This window comes from Mustelus asterias, unplaced genomic scaffold (assembly GCF_964213995.1).
Source record: "Mustelus asterias unplaced genomic scaffold, sMusAst1.hap1.1 HAP1_SCAFFOLD_619, whole genome shotgun sequence".
Lineage (NCBI taxonomy): Eukaryota > Metazoa > Chordata > Chondrichthyes > Carcharhiniformes > Triakidae > Mustelus > Mustelus asterias.
The window spans coordinates 214,222-236,947 of NW_027590568.1; the positions used below are offsets into that span (position 1 = coordinate 214,222).

At 46.8% G+C, this 22,726-nt stretch overlaps 1 protein-coding gene and 1 long non-coding RNA gene across 2 annotated transcripts in view; both read left to right on the forward strand.

Moving 5' to 3' along the window:
- Nucleotides 1-11,662, forward strand: part of LOC144487148 (uncharacterized) — a 26,726-nt gene extending 15,064 nt beyond the window's left edge. The window contains exon 2 of the mRNA XM_078205209.1: nucleotides 10,289-11,662. Within this exon, the coding sequence (XP_078061335.1) occupies nucleotides 10,378-11,400 (1,023 nt within the window). The 5' untranslated portion in view covers nucleotides 10,289-10,377 and the 3' untranslated portion in view covers nucleotides 11,401-11,662. The remainder of the gene's footprint in view (nucleotides 1-10,288) is intronic.
- LOC144487149 (uncharacterized) lies at nucleotides 9,690-22,245 on the forward strand. Its single transcript, XR_013496373.1, has 4 exons — nucleotides 9,690-9,846; nucleotides 16,294-16,462; nucleotides 20,281-20,442; nucleotides 22,127-22,245. It is a non-coding gene; the product is annotated as an uncharacterized LOC144487149 (long non-coding RNA).
- The last annotated feature ends 481 nt before the right edge of the window (nucleotides 22,246-22,726 follow it).

The following is a 22,726-nucleotide window of genomic DNA, read 5'->3' on the forward strand; positions in this document are numbered from 1 at the left end:
ATGCCATCAGGGGTATAAAAGAAGGGGCAGTGGAACAAAGAGAGAGAGAGAGCAACTGCCGCCTTCTAGAGTTAACAGCTCTTAGTTCAGCTCTCCATTCTAGAGAAAGAGAGAGCGAATTGCTGGCTCTCATAGCTTCACCTATGTCTTAAGAGAAAGCACTATCGAAATAGCAAAGATACTAAAGAAGAAAGAAGTTCCAGACAGAAGATTCAACAGAGAAGGCCCAGAACATTCCAGAAGATGCCAAACATGATTGTAATTTTGAGAGTGACTAAATTCTATTTTGTTAAGGAGTGGAAATTGTATTTATCTGAACAGCATTCCATTAGAATCGTGTTTTATCCGGTTCGTTACTAGTTTAGTTAATTTGTTCACTGTTAGTTAGATAAATTAATTGTTACGTGTTGATTTTAGAGTGAGTGTCAGGGATTTATTTTGTATTTAACCACTAGGAGTTGCCGAAGAGCGGGTCACACCACTTCACACACACTTTTTACAGATTATAAGGTGAGGTATTCCTCTTTGAGTGGTTAGGTGTTAGTTCTCAGAGGGGGGCATCAACCTCTGCTTTATAACAGATTGGGGGCTCGGGTTCAGGCTATGACTCGTCCTCGATCTTTAAATAAACCTTCAGTGAGAAGTGGAAAATCTGTTTAAGTTTGGTGGCTTGTTGTCGCTTAAATCAAAAGTGGGGAAATGGTTCTTAAAATTGCTAAAGAGATTCTGGGGGTCGAAGATGCTTCCCAAATTTGCCAAGGAAGCTTAGAAAGACAGAAAAAGACGACACTTGTAGAATTAGCAAACAGGCTAAAAGTGGGTTTAACCAGGGATAATAAGAAAGCTGAAATTGTAACGGAGTTATCCAATCATTTAGGCATATCAGAGAAACAGTCAAGTGCAGTGGAGTTAGAAAAAAAATAAATTGCAAATGAGACAATTGGAGCTAGAAAGTGAACTGAAAAGGCTGGAGTCAGAGAAAGAAGAAAGAGAAAGATTGTTCGAGTTGGAAAAGATGACGTTGGAACTTGAAGCAAAAAGACTTCAAATGACTGAAGTAAAAGTGCAAGATAGAAGTGATGATGGGCAAACTCATCGTGGCCAACCGCCTGGTGGGGATACATACAAATATGTCCAAACATTAGCAAAATTTGATGAAAAAGATGCAGAAGTCTTTTTCATTTCCTTTGAGAAATTGGCTACACAGATGAAATGGCCAGAAGAGGTGTGGGTAACGTTAATTCAGACCAAAGTTGGTAAGCAGGGCTACTGAGGTGTTTGCAGCGCTGTCAGAGGAGGTGTCAGGAAAATATGAAGAAGTAAAGAAGGTTGTTTTGAGTGCCTATGAATTAGCATAGAGACAACGGTTCAGAAATGTAAGAAAGGAACCAGGTCAGACTTATATCGAGTTTGAAAGAATTAAACAGAGCAACTTCAATAGATGGGTGGGAGCATTAAAGATAGAAAAGATATATGAGGTTATTAGAGATATTATTCTGCTGGAGGGGTTTAAAAACTCATATCCAGAAGTGATAAGAACACATGTTGAGGAACAGAAAGTTAAAACAGTGAGAAGAGCTGCAGAGATGGCAGATGAATACACATTACTGCATAAATTGACATCTAGCTTCCAACAGCAATTTCATTCCATGAGGGATAGAAATTGGGAAAGAGGGAGATCCTTCAATGAAAAACAAAAATGTAGATCACATTGGGAACAGTTTACCACCTGTGAGAAAAGAAACCCAAGAAGGTGGAAAAGAGGTGAAAGACCTCGGGTGTTTTCACTGTAATAAGGTCGGACACACTAAGTCACAGTGCTGATGGCTTAAGAAAGGCACTGGGAAAAAGGATGTGGTAAAAGAGGCTCAACCAGTGGGATTAGCTAAGGCAGTGAGGGAAATTCCAGAGAGGTCGAGGAGCTAAAGGAGAGTGCACAGCCTCGGCACAGGCTGGATAGTAAGATAGCGTCTGATCTTTTCAACGACTTTACCTGTGTGGGTAAGATTTACTCAGGTAGAACAGGAGGAGTAGGTAAAGAAGTTAAAATATTGAGAGATATGGGAGCTAATCTGTCTCCAATAGTAAGAGGTGAAAATATTTGCACTCCTGAAATATTGCCCGAGAGAGTGGTAATCTGTGGAATAAATGGAGAGAGGAGTATGTCCCCTGTGTAAGATAAGGCTAGAAAGTCCAATCAAGACTGGGGAAGTGATAGTGGGAGTGATGGAAAACTTGGCTATTCCAGGAATACAGTTTATCCTTGGAAATGATATCGCTGGTTCACAGGAGGGACTGATGCTCACTGTAGTGGAAAAGCCAAAAGAAAACCAGGGAACTGAGGCGTTAAAAGAAAAATACCCTGGAATTTTTCCAGATCGTGTGGTGACAAGATCCCACAGCCATTAGTGAAAACTGGAGTGGGAGAACAAAAGAGGAAGATGAAGGAATTGAGGTCCAGCTAGCTGACACTCTGATGAGATGGTAAAGGAAAGACCTAAGCAGGTAGAGGATCAGGCAGAGGTGTCTAGCTCTAAAAGATTAATAGAGTTATAACAAAAAAATGAGGTGATAAAGGATTTATATCATAAAGCCGACTCGGAAAAGGAATCAGAGTGTATTCTAGAATGCTATTACCGAATGGCCTACTTAGACCTCTGTTACATAAATTTGACTGTGAGAGGTATCGCAGTCTGGCCCTGTGCATACCCAACACACACTCTCGCTGTTAGTTAGAGACTGCTGGCTGATTTTATTTACTGCTCCCTGAGCCAGAGGTTCCTGAGGGTAGATGTGTGTAACTGAGCGAGTCAGAATCGTCACGACACAGAAAGGGACCATTGAGTTAGTGCCAGCTCTCTGTCGAACAATCCAGTCAGTCCCACTCCCCCGCTCTATCCCCGTCTCCCCACAAGTTTATCTTCCTCCAAGTGCCCATCCAATTTCCTTTTGAAATCTTTCATTATATCTGATTTCACCCCCTTCCTCATTTTACCCCCTGCACACCTTGCCCGAAACCTCATCTCTGTCTCCTTCAGTCCTTGTACCCTCAGCTAACGGCAATAGCTTTTCTTTGTCCACTTGATCTAAACCTTGTACACCCTTGGCAAATCTCCTCTCAATCTCCTTCACTCCAAGGAGAACAACCCCAACTTCTCCAACCTAACCCTGTAGCTAAAATCCTCCCCATCCCTGGCAGCATTCTGATAAATCTCCCTCTTCATTGTCACAAGGACCCTCACACCCTTCCTAAAGCGACCAGAACTCAGTGCAGTCTTCTAATTGGTGCTTAACCCAAGCTTTATACAGGTTCAGCATAACTTCCCTACTTTTGTCCTCAGTGCCTCTAATAATGAAGCCCAAGATGCTTTGCGAACCGCTCTCAATCTGTCCAGCCACCTTGAAAGATGCACATGAACCCACAAGTGTCTCTGTCCCTGCTCACTCTCCGGATTTCTGCCATTAAGGAATATCCAAAAAATCTCTTCTTTCCAATACAACTTCTATTTGTTCCTTCCACCTTCCTCCCTGGTTCTGTACGTGCTTAAAAACAGTTCATCATCAACAACTTCTTGTTCTATTATATAGAATTACATCAAATGTACGAGATCCTGTGGCACAGTGGGTTGGTGTCCCTGCCTCTGATCCAGAAGCTCCGGGTTCGAGTCCCACCCCAGGACTTGATGTCCAAGGAAGGTGAGTTCATAATGCAGCCAAACAGGTTGAAAATCAGCCTGTATAATCCTTCCAAACAGACGCCAATGTCAGGTGGTGAGAGTGGGAGAGATTCCTGGTCAGACATGTGATGGAAAGAATGTTGGAGCCTCGACCGTCACTGACCATAGCTCCAGACTACAACACGCATGGAAAAGTGCAGGTTACCAAGGCAACTCGGACTCTCTGAGTGAACTGTAACATGAAGTCTACAGCCATTCAGCCAAACGAGGTTGTGCTAGTTTGTAAGTTCCACACAAGTTACTGCCCACTCTGCTTCCTCTCCGCTTCTCAACGTACCCTTTCTCTCTCAGGTGGTTTATCCAGCTTCCCTGTTTTAAATGAATTTATGGAAGGCTCCTGATCTGGAACATTGGGCCGGAAATTCATCGTGCAGGCGAGAATTGGGAGTTGAGTATTTTCCCTCCATCCCTGGAGTGCCCCTCCGCGGGATATCCATCTGCCTGAGACAGAAATGGAGGTAGTGGATGCTAAGGTGGCATTCACAGAGACATTAGCCCAGTTCTGAAGACCATTGTAAAGCAGCCCCCCCCCCTCTCACCACCCTGCACCACCTTGAGTGCCCTCACCCACACACTCAGTGATCACTTTACATACATACAGTCATAGAGACATAGAGTTTTACAGCACAGAAAGAGGCCCTTTGGCTCATTGTTTCCACGCTGGCCATCAAACACTTATCTATTCTAATCCTATTTTCCAGCACTTGATTTGTAGCCTTGCATTCTATGGTGTTTCGTGTGCTCATCTAAATGCTTCTTCTGAGGGTTCCTGCCTTTACCACCCTTTCAGGCAGTCAGCTCTAAATTCCCACCAGCCTCTGGGTGAAAAAGCTTTTCCTCACATCTCTTTTAAACAACCTGCCCCTTAACTTAAATCTATGCCCTGGTTATTGATGATGTGGAGGTGCCGGCGTTGGACTGGGGTAAACACAGTAAGGAGTCTAACAACACCAGGTTAAAGTCCAACAGGTTTATTTGGTAGCAAACGCCACTAGCTTTCGGAGCGCTGCTCCTTCGTCAGGTGAGTGGGAGATCTCCTCACAAACAGGGCATATAAAGACTCAAACTCAATTTACAGAATAATGGTTGGGATGTGAGTCTTTACAGGTAATCTTAAAGGTACAGACATTGTGAGTGGAGAGAGCGTTAAGCACAGGTTAAAGAGATGTGTATTGTCTCCAGACAGGACAGTTAGTGAGATTTTGCAAGCCATGGGGGTTACAGGTAGTGTGACATGAACCCAAGATCCCGGTTGAGGCCGTCCGCATGTGTGTGGAACATGGCTATCACTCTCTGCTCAGCGACTCTGCGTTGTCGTGAAGGCCATCTTGGAGAGCGCTTACCCGAAGATCAGAGGCTGAATGCCCGTGACCGCTGAAGTGTTCCCCAACAGGAAGAGAACACTCTTGCCTGGTGAAGTGGACCTCTTCACCGCACAGGTCCTTCAACTGATGCTATACACTAGATACATCGATGACATTTTCTTCCTTTAGACTCATGGTGAACAATCACTGAAACAACTATATGATGACATCAACAAGTTCCATCCCACCATCAGACTCACCATGGACTACTCTCCAGAATCAGTTGCATTCTTGAACATACGCATCTCCATCAAGGACGGTCACCTCAGCACCTCACTGTACCGCAAGCCCACAGATAACCTCACGATGCTCCACTTCTCCAGCTTCCACCCTAAACACGTTAACGAAGCCATCCCCTATGGACAAGCCCTCCGTATACACAGGATCTGCTCAGATGAGGAGGATCGCAACAGACACCTCCAGACGCTGAAAGATGCCCTCATAAGAACAGGATATGGCGCTCGACTCATCGATCGATAGTTCCAATGCGCCACAGTGAAAAATCGCACCAACCTCCTCAGAAGACAAACACGGGACACGGCAGACAAAGTACCCTTCATCATCCAGTACTTCGCCGGAGCAGAGAAGCTATGACATCTTCTCCAGAGCCTTCAACATGTCATTGATGAAGACAAACATCTCACCAAGGCCATCCCCACACCCCCACTTCTTGCCTTCAAACAACCGCACAACCACAAACAGACCATTGTCCGCAGCAAACTACCCAGCCTTCAGGAGAACAGTGACCACGACACCACACAACCCTGCCACAGCAACCTCTGCAAGACGTGCCGGATCATTGACATGGATGCCATCATCTCACGTGAGAGCACCATCCACCAGGTACACGGTACATACACTTGCAACCCGACCAACGTTGTCTACCTCCATACACTGCAGGAAAGGATGCCCCGAGACATGGTACATTGGGGAGACCATGCAGACGCTATGCCAACAGATGAATGAACACCGCTCGACAATCACCAGGCAAGAGTGTTCTCTTCCTGTTGGGGAACACTTCAGCAGTCACGGGCATTCGGCCTCTGATCTTCGAGTAAGCGTTCTCCAAGGCAGCCTTCACGACATGCGACAGCGCAGAGTCTCTGAGCAGAGACTGATAGCCAAGTTCCGCACACATGAGGACGGCCTCAACCAGGATCTTGGGTTCATGTCACACTATCTGTAATCCATGACTTGCCTGGGCTTGCAAAATCTCACTAACTGTCCTGTCTGGAGACAATATACATCTCTTTAACCTGTGCTTAACCCTCCCTCCACTCACATTGTCTGTATCTTTGAGACTTGATTACCTGTAAAGACTCGCATTCCAACCATTATTTTGTAAATTGAGTTTGTGTCTTTATACACCCTGTTTGTGAACAGAACTCCCACTCACCTGATGCAGGAGCAGCGCTCCGAAAGCTAGTGGCTTTTGCGACCAAATAAACCTGTTGGACTTTAACCTGGTGTTGTGAGACTTCTTACTGCACTCTTAAAGTGCCATATTCTCCTCTTAAAGGGACAGCTCCCTCCAGGGGAACACATTTCAATAACTGCTGCTTTAATACTACCTTATATTTCTTCTCCCATTGCTCTTCTCTGTTGTATATCATTCCAAACATTTAAAATCCAGATGTGTAATTTAAAAGAGACTTATATTGGGCACATTTCCCAACACCAAGTCTCACTTTCCACCTAGGAGGAGGCCATTCGGTCCCTCGAGTCTGTTCCATCATTCAGCTAATTCATGACTGATCTGGGTCACCTACCTTGAATCTGTTAATACCCTTTGCCTGGAGAAAATTAATCAACCACAGTGAGGCCAGCACTGGATGAGCCGTACATCTCCCTTTGGAATGCTCCACCCCACTGTGGACTGTGGATGCTCACTCGATGAGCATAGTCCAGGCAGAAATCAATAGGACTTTGGGTGCCAAAGGAGATGGGGATAATGCAGGGAGGTGTCCCTTGTACTTCTACCTGACAGGGGAGTTGGCACTTCCTCCACAGCAGATATGGCGGATTGGCAGTCACACTTTTGGAATGAAGATGAGGAGGATCCAGAGGAAGCAGAGGAAAACGAAGGTAGGTCAAATGTGAACCCGAGGTTTACAACGGCACGGTGGCACAGTGGTTAGCACTGCTGCCTCACAGCGCCAGGGACCTGGGTTCAATTCCCGGCTTTGGTCACTGTCTGTGTAGAGTTTGCACATTCCCCCCGTGTCTGTGTAGGTTTCCTCTGGGTCCTCTGGTTTCCTCCCACAGTCCAAAGATGTGCGAGTTAGATGTATTGTCCATGCTAAATTGCACCTCAGTGTCAGGGGGGCTAGCTAGGGTAAATGCATGGGGATAGGGCCTGGTGGGATTGTGGTCAGAGCAGACTTGATAGAACATAGAACAGTACAGCACAGAACAGGCCCTTCGGCCCATGATGTTGTGCCGAGCTTTATCTGAAACCAAGATCAAGCTATCCCACTCCCTATCATCCTGGTGTGCTCCATGTGCCTATCCAATAACTGTTTAAATGTTCCTAAAGTGTCTGACTCCACTATCACTGCAGGCAGTCCATTCCACACCACAACGACTCTCTGCGTAAAGAACCTACCTCGGACATCCTTCCTATATCTCCCACCATGAACCCTATAGTTATGCCCCCTTGTATTAGCTCCATCCACCCGAGGAAATAGTCTTTGAACGTTCACTCTATCTATCCCCTTCATCATTTTATAAACCTCTATTAAGTCTCCCCTCAACCTCCTCCACTCCAGAGAGAACAACCCTAGCTCCCTCAACCTTTCCTCATAAGACCTACCCCCCAAACCAGGCAGCATCCTGGTAAATCTCCTTTGCACTCTTTCCAGCGCTTCCACATCCTTCTTATAGTGAGGTGACCAGAACTGCACACAATATTCCAAATGTGGTCTCACCAAGGTCCTGTACAGTTGCAGCATAACCCCACGGCTCTTAAACTCCAACCCCCTGTTAATAAACGCTAACACACTATAGGCCTTCTTCACAGCTCTATCCACTTGAGAGGCAACCTTCAGAGATCTGTGGATATGGACCCCAAGATCTCTCTGTTCCTCCACAGTCTTCAGAGCCCTACCTTTGACCTGATGGGCCAAATGGCCTCCTTCTGCACTGTAGGATTCTACGATTCTAACATGCTGTACACCTGTCGATAATAAGAACATTCGAGGCTGATGAGACGGGTTTTTGATAGGAGAGAGAAACAGGCAGGGAAGTGGAGTTAAGGCCACAATCAAATCAGCCGTGATCTCATTGAATGGTGGAGCATTCCTGTTCCTATTTATTATGTTTAAGTACAACACACTGCGCACGTTTTGATCATTCTAATCCTGACCTGAAACCATAGCCTCGCCAGTGCTTCACCCAGATGTTATATAGGGTGGCACAGTGGTTAGCACTACTGCCTCACAGCGCCAGGGATCCGTGTTTGACTCTCGGCTTGGGTGACTGTGCGGAGTCTGCACATTCTCCCCGTGTCTGTGTGGGTTTCCTCCAGGTGCTCCAGTTTCCTCTGGAAAGATGTGCTGGTTAGGTGCATTGGTCCTCTGGTTCTTGATCTTTCCACCAATGGGAACAGTTTCTCCCTCTTGACTCTGTCCAGATCCCTCGTGATTTTGAACTTTTCCAAGGAAAACAGTTCCAACTTCTCCAATCTATCCACATAACTGAAGTCCCTCATCCCTGGAACCACCTGGACCTTTTCTGAAGCCGTCATATCTTTCCTAAATTGCAATCTCCAGAATTGGACGCAATACTCCAGTTGATGCTGGACCAGTGTTTTGTAAAAATTCATTTTCACTCCCTTGCTGTTGTACTCTGTGCTGTTATTTATAAAGACCAAGATCCCATGTGCCTTTTTATCCACTTTCTCAACTTGTCCTGCCACCTTCAGTGATTTATGCACATATACACCCAGGTCTCTCTGCTCCAGCACCCACTTTAGAATTGTTTGTTTTATTTTATATTGTGTCCTATGCATTCTTCCTACCAAAATGAATCAGAAAGAGGCTATTCGGCCCATCGAGTCTGCACCGACCACAATCCCACCCAGGCCCTACCCCCATATCCCTACATATTTACCCACTACTCCCTCTAACCTACGCATCTCAGGACACTAAGGGCAATTTTTAGCATGGCCAATCAACCTAACCCGCACATCTTTGGACTGTGGGAGGAAACCGGAGCACCCGGAGGAAACCCACGCAGATACGAGGAGAATGTGCAAACTCCACACAGACAGTGACCCAAGCCGGGAATCGAACCCAGGTCCCTGGAGCTGTGAAGCAGCAGTGCTAACCACTGTGCCACCGTGCCATCCTCCATGTGATGCTGTGGGATCTTTTACATCCAACTGACCAAGTCGTCAGGACCTTGGCTTAAACCCCACCGCCCCCCATCCCTAAACTGCCGCCTTCTTCAACCGCTTAATGTGCATCAGAATGTCTTTGTGTTTCAGCCCCTGTTAAACTCTCTGTTCCGGTGCCGCTTGTATTTGATGTCCTGTTTTTTTTTGTTTTGTTTTGGCCAGGCTGAACCTGAAGCTGGGAGAAGGCGTGGAACTTTCAGTCGGAGTTTACAATCTCATGCGGAGTGCCAGGAAACCCAGTGCCGCCCGCCTGTACCGAGAAAGCAACGAGCCCGTCAAAACCTAAACCCGCTGGTTTAACGGGGAGACGGGCAGTCTGCTCCTGCCCAGCGACACCAAGAAGGCCCAGGTAAAGGACGGTGAACCTATACCGTGCTGAATTAAAACGTCAACTCCTGCCTGACCAAAGGCAAAACACTGCGGATGCTGGTAATCTGAAATACAAACAGAAAATGCTCTTTCTTAATTCATGAACGAGATGTGAGTTATTGTGCATCCCTAATTGCCCTCGAGAAGGCGATGATGAGGCTTTGTCTAAAACTGCTGCACTCTGCGGTGTGAAGGCACATCCACAATGCAGTTTCATCGTGACTTTTGACACAACTGAGTGGCTTTCTAAGTCAATCAGAGGGTAGTTGAGAGTCAGCCATGCAGTTCTGGATCCTCAGACAGGCCAGACCGGGTAAGGACGGCAGATTTCCTTCTCTAAAGAGCATTAATGAACCAGATGGGTTTTTAACAACAATCGGGTAATTTCAGGATCACAGACTAATTTCCCCTTTATTATACAGCTCTGGCGAAGGGTCATCCAGACTTGAAACGTGGGCTCTTTTCTCTTCTTACTGTGCTTACCCCAGTCCAACGCCGGCATCTCCACATCATGACTACCATCAACGCCGCAAACTGCCGGTTCCAAGTGGAGAGGATCTCCAAGAAGATCGCGCATATCGACACAGACATCAAGTTTCTACAAACATGCAAGAAAGCAGACAAGATACCGAAAGGACTACGGATCACGAACCCACTCAGGTCAACCTATAACACGGACTACGCTGAGAGACTGTGCCGTCGCACCTCTCTCACCCTCCTCAAACACCTCATACACCAACTTTACAGCAAACGCCGCAGCCTGGAAACCAAGATCGAATCCATAGTCTCAACTTGCGCTCAGGATGCAGACCAGCTGCGAAACTCTGCCAAGCAGACGAGACAAAGGAACTACACCATCTACATGCACACCAAGAACAGGAAACTTGAGAAACTCGGCATCACCAGCAGCAGCAACCAAGCCCCCCCCGGTACCACAGTAGAAAACAGCACCACTGCAGGGAAGTCCATTGTCAACTTATCGGACGACACACTTCAGCCAGATGAAATCGAAGTTCTCAGCCGAGGGCTCAACTTTTGCCCCACTACCAAAATAGACCCCATCAGTCTCGCAGCGGACACAGAGGAATTCATCAGGCGAATGAGGCTGCGGGAGTTCTTCCACAAACCCCAAGAGGCCAACAGCGAACACAATGAGACAGCTAATGAACCGGAACAGCAGACAGAGAGACCCGCAGTGCAACCGAAGAGGAAAGAGTCGAATTGGACTCCTCCGGAAGGCCGCTGCCGTCGACTTGACATGTATGCCCAAGCCATCAGGAGGTGCGTCAACACCAAATTCATCAGCCGCACTCACAAGACAGCACCGAACATCACCCAAGCACAACGCAACGCCATCCACGCTCTCAAGACCAACCGCAACATTGTCATCAAACCAGCAGACAAAGGGGCCATCGTCATACTGAACAGAACGGATTACTGCAAAGAAGTGTACCGACAACTGAACAACGAGGAACACTACAGACAGTTACCCACAGATCCGTCAAAGAACACACCCGTCAACTCAACACTCTGATCAAAACCTTTGATCTGGACCTTCAGAGCACCCTCCGTGCTCTCATCCCACGTACTCCACAAGTTGGAGATCTCTACTGCCTCCCAAAAATACACAAAGCAAATACACCCGGCCGTCCCATCGTTTCAGGAAACGGAACCCTGTGCGAGAACCTCTCCGGCTATGTCGAGGGCATCTTGAAACCCATTGTACAAAGAACCCCCAGCTTTTGTCGCGACACTACGGACTTCCTACAGAAACTCAACACACATGGAGCAGTTGAACCAGGAGCACTCCTCGTCACAATGGATGTCTCGGCACTCTACACCAGCATCCCCCACGATGATGGCATTGCTGCAACGGCCTCAGTACTCAATGCCGTCAACTGCCAGTTTCCAGATGCAATTTTACAACTCATCCGCTTCATCCTGGACCACAATATCTTCACCTTCAACAACCAGTTCTTCATCCAGACACACGGAACAGCCATGGGGACAAAATTCGCACCTCAATATGCCAACATCTTCATGCACAGGTTCGAACAAGACTTCTTCACCGCACAGGACCTTCAACCGATGCTATACACTAGATACATCGATGACATTTTCTTCCTTTGGAGTCATGGTGAACAATCACTGAAACAACTATATGATGACATCAACAAGTTCCATCCCACCATCAGACTCACCATGGACTACTCTCTGGAATCGGTTGCATTCTTGGACACACGCATCTCCATTAAGGACGGTCACCTCAGCACCTCACTGTACCGCAAGCCCACGGTTAACCTCATGATGCTCCACTTCTCCAGCTTCCACCCTAAACACGTAAAAGAAGCCATCCCCTACGGACAAGCCCTCCGAATACACAGGATCTGCTCGGATGAGGATGATCGCAACAGACACCTCCAGACGCTGAAAGATGCCCTCATAAGAACAGTATATGGCGCTCGACTCATCGATCAACAGTTCCGACGCGCCACAGCGAAAAACCGCACCGACCTCCTCAGAAGACAAACACGGGACAGACAGAGTACCCTTCGTCGTCCAGTACTTCCCCGGAGCGGAGAAGCTACGGCATCTCCTCCGGAGCCTTCAACATGTCATTGATGAAGACGAACATCTCGCCAAGGCCATCCCCACACCCCCACTTCTTGCCTTCAAACAACCACGCAACCTCAAACAGACCATTGTCCGCAGCAAACTACCCAGCCTTCAGGAGAACAGTGACCACGACACCACACAACCCTGCCACAGCAACCTCTGCAAGACGTGCCGGATCATCGACACGGATGCCATCATCTCACGTGAGAACACCATCTTCCAGGTACACGGTACCTACTCTTGCAACTCGGCCAACGTTGTCTACCTGATACGCTGCAAGAAAGGATGTCCCGAGGCATGGTACATTGGGGAAACCATGCAGACGCTACGACAATGGATGAATGAACACCGCTCGACAATCACCAGGCAAGACTGTTCTCTTCCTGTGGGGGAGCACTTCAGCAGTCACGGGCATTCAGTCTTGGATCTTCAGGTAAGCGTTCTCCAAGGCGGCCTTCACGACACACGACAGCGCAGAGTCGCTGAGCAGAAACTGATAGCCAAGTTCCGCACACATGAGGACGGCCTAAACCGGGATGTTGGATTTATGTCACATTATCAGTAACCCCCACAGCTTGCCTCCTGGGCTTGCAGAATTTCACCAGCTGTTCTGTCTGGAGACAATACACATCTCTTTAACCTGTGTTGAATGCTCCCTCCACCCACATTGTCTGTACATTTAAGACCTGGCTGGCTGTAGAGATTCGCATTCTAATCAGTATTCTGTAATTTGATTTCTGTGTCTGTTTGCACTGTTTGAGAACAGATAACCACTCCATCTGACGAAGGAGCTGTGCTCCGAAAGCTAATGGTATTTGCTACCAAATAAACCTGTTGGACTTTAACCTGGTGTTGTGAGACTTCTTACTGTACTTACCCCAGTCCAACGCCGGCATCTCCACATCTTTTCTCTATTCACAGATGCTGCCAAACCTGCTGAGATTTTCCAGCATCTTCTCTTTTTCTCCTCCAGTTGCTGTGGTGTGGTTTGAACTCGTGCCTCTAGATCGATGGCATGGTGGCACAGTAGGTTAGCACTGCTGACTCACAGCGCCAGGGACCCGGGTTCGATTCCTGGTTTGGGTCACTGTCTATCTGGAGTTTCCACGTTCTCCCCGTGTCTGCATGGGTTTCCTCCGGGTGCTCTGGTTTCCTCCCACAGTCCAAAGATGTGCGGGTTAGGTGGATTGGCCATGCTAAATTGCCCCTTTAGTATCAGGGGGACTAGCTAGAGTAAATGCATAGGGTTATGGGGATAGGGCCTGGGTGGGATTGTGGTCGGTGCAGACTTGATGGGCTGAACGGCCTCCTTCTGCACTGTAGGGATTCTCTGATTCTATCATTAGTCAAAACCTCTGAATTACTCATCCAGGAATATAACTCCCCTGTTATTGTATCCCTTGTGCGTACTGTACAGAGAGAAACAAGAGTTAATGTTTTAGGTCGATGACTTTTCTTTACAACTAGCCCACGTTAGACATGCCACAGGGTTCAAACAGGTACAGAAGGAAGGTATGCATGGAGGGCTGGAAAGAGTGAAAGGGGAGGCAGCAGAGATTAAATAACAGAAGAGATAATGGTGCAAGGCAAAGATAGAATGGTAATGAGATGAGTAAATAAAGAGAAAAAGAACTTGTATTAATTAAAATAGCGCCTTCCACAACTTCAAGATGGCCCAAAGCACTTCACAGCCAATGAAGTACTTCTGAACTTTCCTGCAGACAAAAGGAATATGCCCAAGCCTTGCACCTGTTTTGAATTATCTGGCAGCTTGAGGAGCCGAGAGCTCCCCATTGCTTTCTCCATGGCAAGACCTCGGCCAATCAGAGTCGACTTGTCAACCAATCAACACCCTTTTCTCCTGTGGTATAAATTGTCACAATTGTTTGAAATTTGACCTTCTGGGGTTTGTCCTGATGAGTGCAAGACAAAAAACTTCGACAACCTGTCTCCTTGTTCAGCATTGGTTTCGAAGTTTAGCCACTGCTGTAATGTAGGAATCTTTCTACTTACATTTGACTCTCTGCATCCCTTTCACAAACTGATTCCCTCCCTGTAACTTGCTTTTTTATTTTAAAATAAGGATCAGTACGAGGTATCATTTTTATTTTCTGCTCTGTCTTTAACTGGTTACCTGTTTAAAGTTAAAAGTTTATTTATTAGTGTCACAAGTAAGGCTGACATTAACACTGCAGTGAAGTTACTGTGAAAATCCCCTAGTCGCCACACTCCGGCGCCTGTTCGGGTAACACTGAGGGAGAATTTAGCACAGCCAATGCACCCTAACCAGCACGTCATTCGGACTGTGGGAGGAAACCGGAGCACCCGGAGGAAACCCACACAGACACGGGGGAGAACGTGCTGACTCCACACAGACAGTGACCCAAGCTGGGAATCAAACTCGCGTCCCTGGCGCTGTGAAGCAGCAGTGCTAAACACTGTGTCACCCTACCGCCCCGTTTCTGGGATACGCATCACCCTTCTTCCAATGTCCTGAATATTTTGTACCATCATAATCCAGACAGCCAGTGGGAAGAGTCTTCCATCCCTTTGCTCTTTTTATACCGAGATTAACTTTCCATTTTTCAGTCACACCTTCACTGGATTAGCTCTTTGAAGAAGAGGCATACGGACCCGAAATGTTAACTCTGCTTCTCTCTCCGTGCACCTGCTGAGCTTTTCCAGCATTCTCTGTTTTTATTTCAGATTTCCAGCGTCCATAGAATTTTGCTTTCACTTCATTGAGTTTATCTGCTTGATGTGGTTACATGACCATCTATATTGATGGATTATTCCACAAAATATGTCCAGCCTAATGAACAGAGCGTGCTTGAGCCTCTGTGTTCTTTAACAAAATAACACAGAGGCTGTGTTACTCATGACGGTGATCACTCATATCACACAGTGTGACCTAATCCAGAAGAGGATCGTTAGGGCGGCACGGCGGTTAGCACTGGTGCCTCAGCTCCAGGGACCCGGGTTCGATTCCCGGCTTGGGTCACTGTCTGTGTGGAGTCTGCACGTTCTCCCTGTGTCTGCGTGGGTTTCCTCCGGGTGCTCCGGTTTCCTCCCACACTCCAAAGATGTGCGGGTTAGGTTGATTGGCCATGATAAATTGCTCCTTAGTGTCAGGGGCACTATCAGGATAGATACATGGGACTACAGGGATAGGGGCTGGGTGGGATTGTGGTCGGTACAAACTCAATGGGATGAATGGCCTCCTTCTGCACTGCAGGGATTCTATGATTGCCCATCCCCAGTTGCCCTTGAGAAGGTGATGGTGAGCTTCCTTCTTGAAACGCTACAGTGCATGTGGTGTAGGTACACCCACTGTGCTGTTAGGGAGGGAGTTCAGGGATTTTGACCAAGCGACAGTGAAGGAACAGCCAATATATTTCCAAGTCAGGATAGTGAGTGGCTTGGAGGGGAACTTGTAGGTGATGGTGTTCCCAGGTATCTGCTGCCCTGGCCCTTCTCGATGGAAGTAGTTGTGCATTTGGAAGGAGCTATTGAAGGAACCTTGGTCAGTTCCTGCAGTGCATCTTATCGATGGTACACACGGCTGCCAATGTGTCCGTGGTGGAGGAAGTGAATGCTTGTAGAAGGAGTGCCAGTCAAGCGGGCTGTTTTGTCCTGGATGGTGTCAAGCTTCATGAGTGTTGCTGGAGCTGCAAGTGGAGAGTACTCCATCACTCCTGACTTGTGCCTTGTAGATGGTGGACAGGCTTTGGGAGGGTCAGTGGGCGAGTACCTCGGAAGATGTTGCTCTTTCATATAATTTAAACCTGTTCTTGTTCTTTTTGGTTCCCAGGTTTATGGACAGAGGCAGATTGTTCTGGAGAAAGAGGAAACCGAGGAATTGAAGAGATTTGATGGCCCAGGCTTGGTTCTCATTGGTTTCAAGCCATTGTCACTCTTAAAGAAGCACCACCACATCAGATCCCCACAGTTCATTTACCCAGATGAGACGCTGATAACAGGTAACCCTCAGCCGCTGTTACTGCTGCCCTTTGGCCAAGTGGGCATGGCTCTACCCAGGGTATTTATAGAGCACAGGGTCCAAACTTCATCCCCCTTCTCCTCAGTTAGCTGATGGTTCACAAGACAGATTCATGCAGATAATGATGGGAAACCCTGCAGTGGCAGCTAGAAGTGTTAAAACGTTAGGAGCTAATGTTCCAGCATGAAGGAATCCTACTGGAGAGAGAGAGAGTGACATTTTATATATTTACAATGTAATATAGAGCAGATGCAAATATGTTATCAGATAGAATACCCCTCCTCTCGAATCCCTCTACCCTAGAATACCCTGTATAGAATACCACTATCCTAAAATACCCTGTATAGAATACCCCTCCTCCAGAATCCCTCTACCCTCGAATACCCTGTATAGAATAACACTATCCTAAAATACCCTGTGTAGAATACCCCTACTCTAGAATCTCTCTATCCTAGAATACCCTGTCTAGAATCCTTCTATCCTAAAGTACCCTGAATAGAATACCTCTATCCTAGAATACCCTGTATAGAATCCCTCTATCCCAGAATACCCTGTATAGAATACCACTATCCTAAAATACCCTGTATAGAATACCCCTACTCTAGAATCCCTCTACCCTAGAATGCCCTGTCTAGAATCCCTCTATCCTAGAATACCCTGTCGAGAATACCTCTATCCTAAAATACCCTGAATAGAATACCTCTATCCTAGAATACCCTGTCGAGAATACCTCTATCCTAAAATACCCCGTATAGAATACCTCTATCCTAGGATACGCCGTATAGAATATCTCTACCCTAAAATACCCTGTCTAGAATATCTCTATCCTAGAATACCCCATATAGAATACCTCTACCCTAGAATACCTCGTATAGAATACCTCTACCCTAGAATACCCCATATAGAATACCTCTACCCTAGAATACCCCGTATAGAATACCGCTACCCGCGAATACCCTGTATAGAATACCCCTGCCCTAGAATACCCTCAATAGAATACCTCTACCCTAGAATACCCTGTATAGAATACCACTACCCCAAAATACTCTGTATAAAATATAACTACGCTAGAAAACCCTGCATAGAATACCACTAGCCTAGAATACCCTGAAGAGTATCCCCTATCCTTGGGAGCTGTATCACTGATTGTTTGATGCTACCTGAGCATTATTATATCTTAAGAGATGAGAAGATGAATTTGAGCTCATTGTAACTGGTCCACTTCCTCTCATTACAGCATGCGGTTACATACTGAATGGCGTTAATGTGTTCTCTCCACTGCTCTGGATCATAGATCACGCCAACGATTTCTCACACTTTGAATCGAGGAGTCAGATGCTGAATCCTATTACCCTGGTTAGAAACATAGAAAATAGGAGCAGGAGGAGGCCATTCAGCCCTTCGAGTCTGCTCCATCATTCATTATGATCATGGCTGATCATCCTTTTCGATATTCTGTTCCCATCTTCCCCCCCATATCTTTTTATCCTCTTTGCCCCAACCAAGTGCTATATCTAACTGCATCTTGAAAACATTCAATATTTTGGCCTCAATTACTTTCTGTGGTAGCGAATTCCACATATTCACCACCCTCTGGGTGAAGACATTTTTCCTCATCTCTGTCCTAAATGATTTAGCCTGTATTCTTAAATTGTGATCCATGGTTCTGTCCGCCGCCCCAAAAAATCCCTGAGTTGCCACACTCTGGCGCCTGTTTAGGTACACCGAGGGAGAATTTAGCATGGCCAATGCACGTCTTTCGGATTATGGGAGGAAACCGGAGCACCCGGAGGAAACCCACGCAGACACGGGTTTCTATGAGATTCCCCCCCCACCCTCATTCTTCTGAACTCTGGTGAATATAATCCTAACCGACTCAATCTCACCTTGGGAGTCAGTCCCACCATCCAAGGAATCAGCCTGGTAAACCTCCGCTCTACAGCAAGAACGTCCTTCCTCAGATAAGGAGACAAAAGCTGCACGCAATATTCCAGGTGTGGTCCCACCAAGGCCCCATATATATGCAACCAGACACCCCTGCCCCGTACTCAAATCCTCTCGCTATGAAGGCCAACATTCCATTTGCCTTTTTCACCGCCTGCTGCACCTGAATGCTTAACTTCAGCGACTGGTGCATGAGGACACCCAGGTCTCATTTCACATTCCTTTCTCCTAATTTATGGCCTTTCAGATAGTAATCTGCCTTCCGTTTTTGCTACCAAAGTGGATAACCTCACATTTCTCCAAATTATACTGCATCTGCTGTTCATTTGCCCACTCACTCAACTTGTCCACATCACACTGAAGCATCTCTCCATCTTCCTCACAGCTCACCCAGCTTTGTGTCATCTGCAGATTTGGAGATATTACATTTAGTTCTCTCATTTAAATCATTAATTTATATGTAGTGAATAGCTGGGGCCCCAGCACTGATCCCTGCGGTACCCCACTAATCACTGCCTGCCATTTGGAAAAAGACCTGTTTATTTCCTACTCTTTGTTTCCTGCCTGCCAACCAGTTTTCTATCCATCTCAATACACTACCCAATCCCATGCACTTTAATTTTACACACTGATCTCTTATGTGGGACCTTATCTGAAAGTCCAAATAAACCACATCCACTGGCTGCCCCTCATCAACTCTACTAGTTACATCCTTGAAGAATTCCAGTAGATTTGTCAAGCATGATTCCCCTCGTGTAAATCCATCTGACTCTGTCCTGTCCAGCCGCTGTTTACCAAGTGCTCTGCTATTAAATCCTCCCCCACTACCGACGTCAGGCTGACTGGTCTATAATTCCCTGTTCTCTCTCTGCCTCCCTTTTTAAATAGTGGGGTTACATTAGCTACCCTCCAATCCATAGGAACTGTTCCAAAGGCTATAGAACCTTGGAAGATGAATACCAATATACCCACTTTTTCTCAGACCATTTCCTTAAGTACTCCGGGGTGTAGATTATCGGGCCCTGGGGATTTATCAGCCTTCAAACTCAATTTCCCCAACACCATTTCTCTACTAATATTAATTTCCTTCAGTTCCTCCCTCTCCCTAGACCCTGTGTTCCCCAACTTTTCTGGTACGTTATTTGTGTCCTCCTTTGTGAAGACAGAACCAGAGTATGTATTTAGTTGGTCAGCCATTTCTTTGTTCCCCATTATAAATTCCCCTGTTTCTGACTGTAAAGGACCTAGTTTGTCGTTAACAATCTTTTTCACCTCACACACCTAATAGAAACTTTTACAGTCAATGTTTATGTTCCCCGCAAGCTTACTCTCGTACTCTATTTTCCCCTTATTAATTAGTCCCTTTGCTGAATTATAAACTGTCCCAATCCTCAGGTCTACAGTTTTTCTGGATCATTTGTATGCCTCTCCCTTGGACCTTTAACTATCTCTAATTTCCCTTGTAAGCCTTGGTTTGGCCACCTTTCCAGTTTTATTTTTGTGCCAGACTGGATTAAATAATCATTCCTTGAATGTTTGCCGTTGCCGATCCACCATCGTCCCCTTAAATAACATTTCCCAATCTGTCAAAGCCAACTTGTGCCTCATATTCATCGTAGTTTCCTTTATTAAGATTCAGGACCCTAGTCTCAAAATCAACTACCTGACTGTCCACCTCGATGAAGAATTCTATCGTGTTATAGGGGATGAAGTAACAATTTGACTTTATCGTTGCCACTTGCTAAGCAGCTCAGAGAGGTCAGCCCCCCTGGTCCTTTCCAGCAGCCTTTGGGCCAGCCCTGGTGCCAGGTGCTTATTGTTCTGAGCTGTGTTTATGTTTCACATTCCCAACAGGAAGCACCACTTCATTCAGCGCACTGCTCACCAAGTGCCTGGAGAAGGACGTGTATGCTGTTTGCCGCTACACTCCCCGGAGGAACACCCCACCCCGATTTGTGGCATTGGTCCCACAGGAGGAGGCGCTGGATGATCAGAAAGTGCAGACCATCCCTCCAGGTCAGTGACACTGTCTCTCTCGGATCGCTCACTGACTGGGTGAGTACACTTGATTTGTCTCTCCTTTCTGACTGAGTTATGGTCACACCAGTACCACTGAATCTCCGGCACCTTTTCTGCCTGACCACATATGATAATTATTCACACACTATTTGTCTATGGAGGGCATCGTAGCTGTTGCCTATCCTACCCCCACTCACCTTCCCCACACACACACCACATACCACGTGTATACACACACCACATGTGCACACACACACCACACATACACACATAGCACACATTTACACACATCTCACGTACACACACGCACCACACGTACGCACGCACCACATGTACGCACGCACCACACGTACGCATGCACACCACACGTATGTGCGCACCGCACGTACACGCATGCACCGCACGTATGCGCGCACCGCACGTACACACACATATATACACACAGTGGAGCCTGGCTGATTGTGTGCAGCTCCAATGCAGAGAGGAACTGAAACCAGATATTTGATTTGATTTATGATTGTCATGTTTATTAGTATACAGTAAAAAGTATTGTTTCTTGCGCGCTATGCAGACAAAACATACCGTTCATAGAGAAGGAAAGGAGAGAGTGCAGAATGTAGTGTTACAGTCATAGCTAGGGGTGTAGGGAAAGATCAACGTAAGAGAAAGATAGCACCACAGCCTGGGCTTGGACTCAGATGAACTAACTTCAGATTTCTATAGTTCAGAGTTACAGCGGATACATGTTACAGTGGGTGGATGAAAATTGAAGATTACATAATAACTGCTGAGAGTAAATTGATCCAATCTATAAAGGGGAAAAGATTGCAGGGCTGGGGGAAAGAGAAGGCTCTTGAGACGCATTGGATAAGCTCTTTCAAAGAGCCAGTATAGCCATGATGGGCTGAATGGCTTCTATGCAGTGTCATTCAATGAATCATTTACCATCGCTGTAGCCCTGCATTACATTGGCAGTGCAGTGATTTTAGACGTGGGTCTTCACTTGTGGTTTCCTCCCTGGGAACAGTAACCTGACGATAGGCAGAGTTTTTTAAGCGATGTTGATTGAGGGATGAATACTGGCCGAGACACCAGGGAAAACTCCCCTGCTGCTCTTCAAAACAGGGTCGTTAACATCCACCTCCGAGGGATGTGGGGACCGCAGTTTTCTGTCACGTCTGAAAAGCATTGAAGTACGCGAAGAATCCAAACACCCCACAGAGCTGCAATCACCACTCACGCACGCACCCAGGGACCTGGGTCAATTCCCAGCTTGGGTCACTGTCTGTGCGGAGTCTGCACGTTCTCCCCGTGTCTGCGTGGGTTTCCTCCGGGTGCCCCGGTTTCCTCCCACAGTCTGAAAGACGTGCTGGTTAGGGTGCGTTGGCCGTGCTAAATTCTCCCTCTGTGTACCCGAACAGGAGTGTGGTGACTCGGGGATTTTCACAGTAACTTCATTGCAGTGTTAATGTAAACCTACTTGTGACACTAATAAAATAAACTTTGAAACTTTAAACTTTAAAACTTTACTAGTCGTAGCTTTGACCTGATTTCTGCAAAAACGCGAATGTTCATCCCAGGTCATCCCATCAAACGCAACTCCTGAGTCGGGCAGAGTGGGCGTGTGAAATGCTCACCGATTCCTGGTACAAACAAAACCTTTCCGTCGTTTTCCCATCAGGATTCCACCTGATTTATTTGCCTTACGCCGACGATGTCAGGAAGATCGGCTTTACGGAGAAGCGAGTGGCCAGCGAGGATCAGATCAAGAAGATGAAATCAGTGGTGCAGAAGCTCCGGTTTAAATACAGGTCAGTCAGAGGTTCCAGCGATACTTTCTGCGCCATTAGAGGATCACTGTCTGTGCGGAGAGTCTGCACGTTCTCCCCGTGTCTGCATGGGTTTCCTCCGGGTTCCTCCCACAGTCTGAAAGGTGTGCGGGATTGGCCGTGCTAAATTGCCCCTCAGTGACCCAGATGTGTAGATTAGAGGGACTAGCGGGGTAAATACATTGGGTTACGGGGATAGGACCTGGGGTGGGATTGTTGTCGGTGCAGACTCGATGGGCTGAATGGCCTCCTCCTGCACTGTAGGATTTCTATGATTTCCCCAGTGCAGATGAACAGGAAATTTCTGCAAATTCTCCTTAAAATAAAATGGTGACCATTTCTATCCCTCTGGATTAGGCCTGAGAGCTTTGAGAATCCGGTTATTCAGCGGCATTTCCGTAATCTGGAGGCACTGGCCCTCGATTTGAAGGAACCGGAAGAAGTTGAAGATT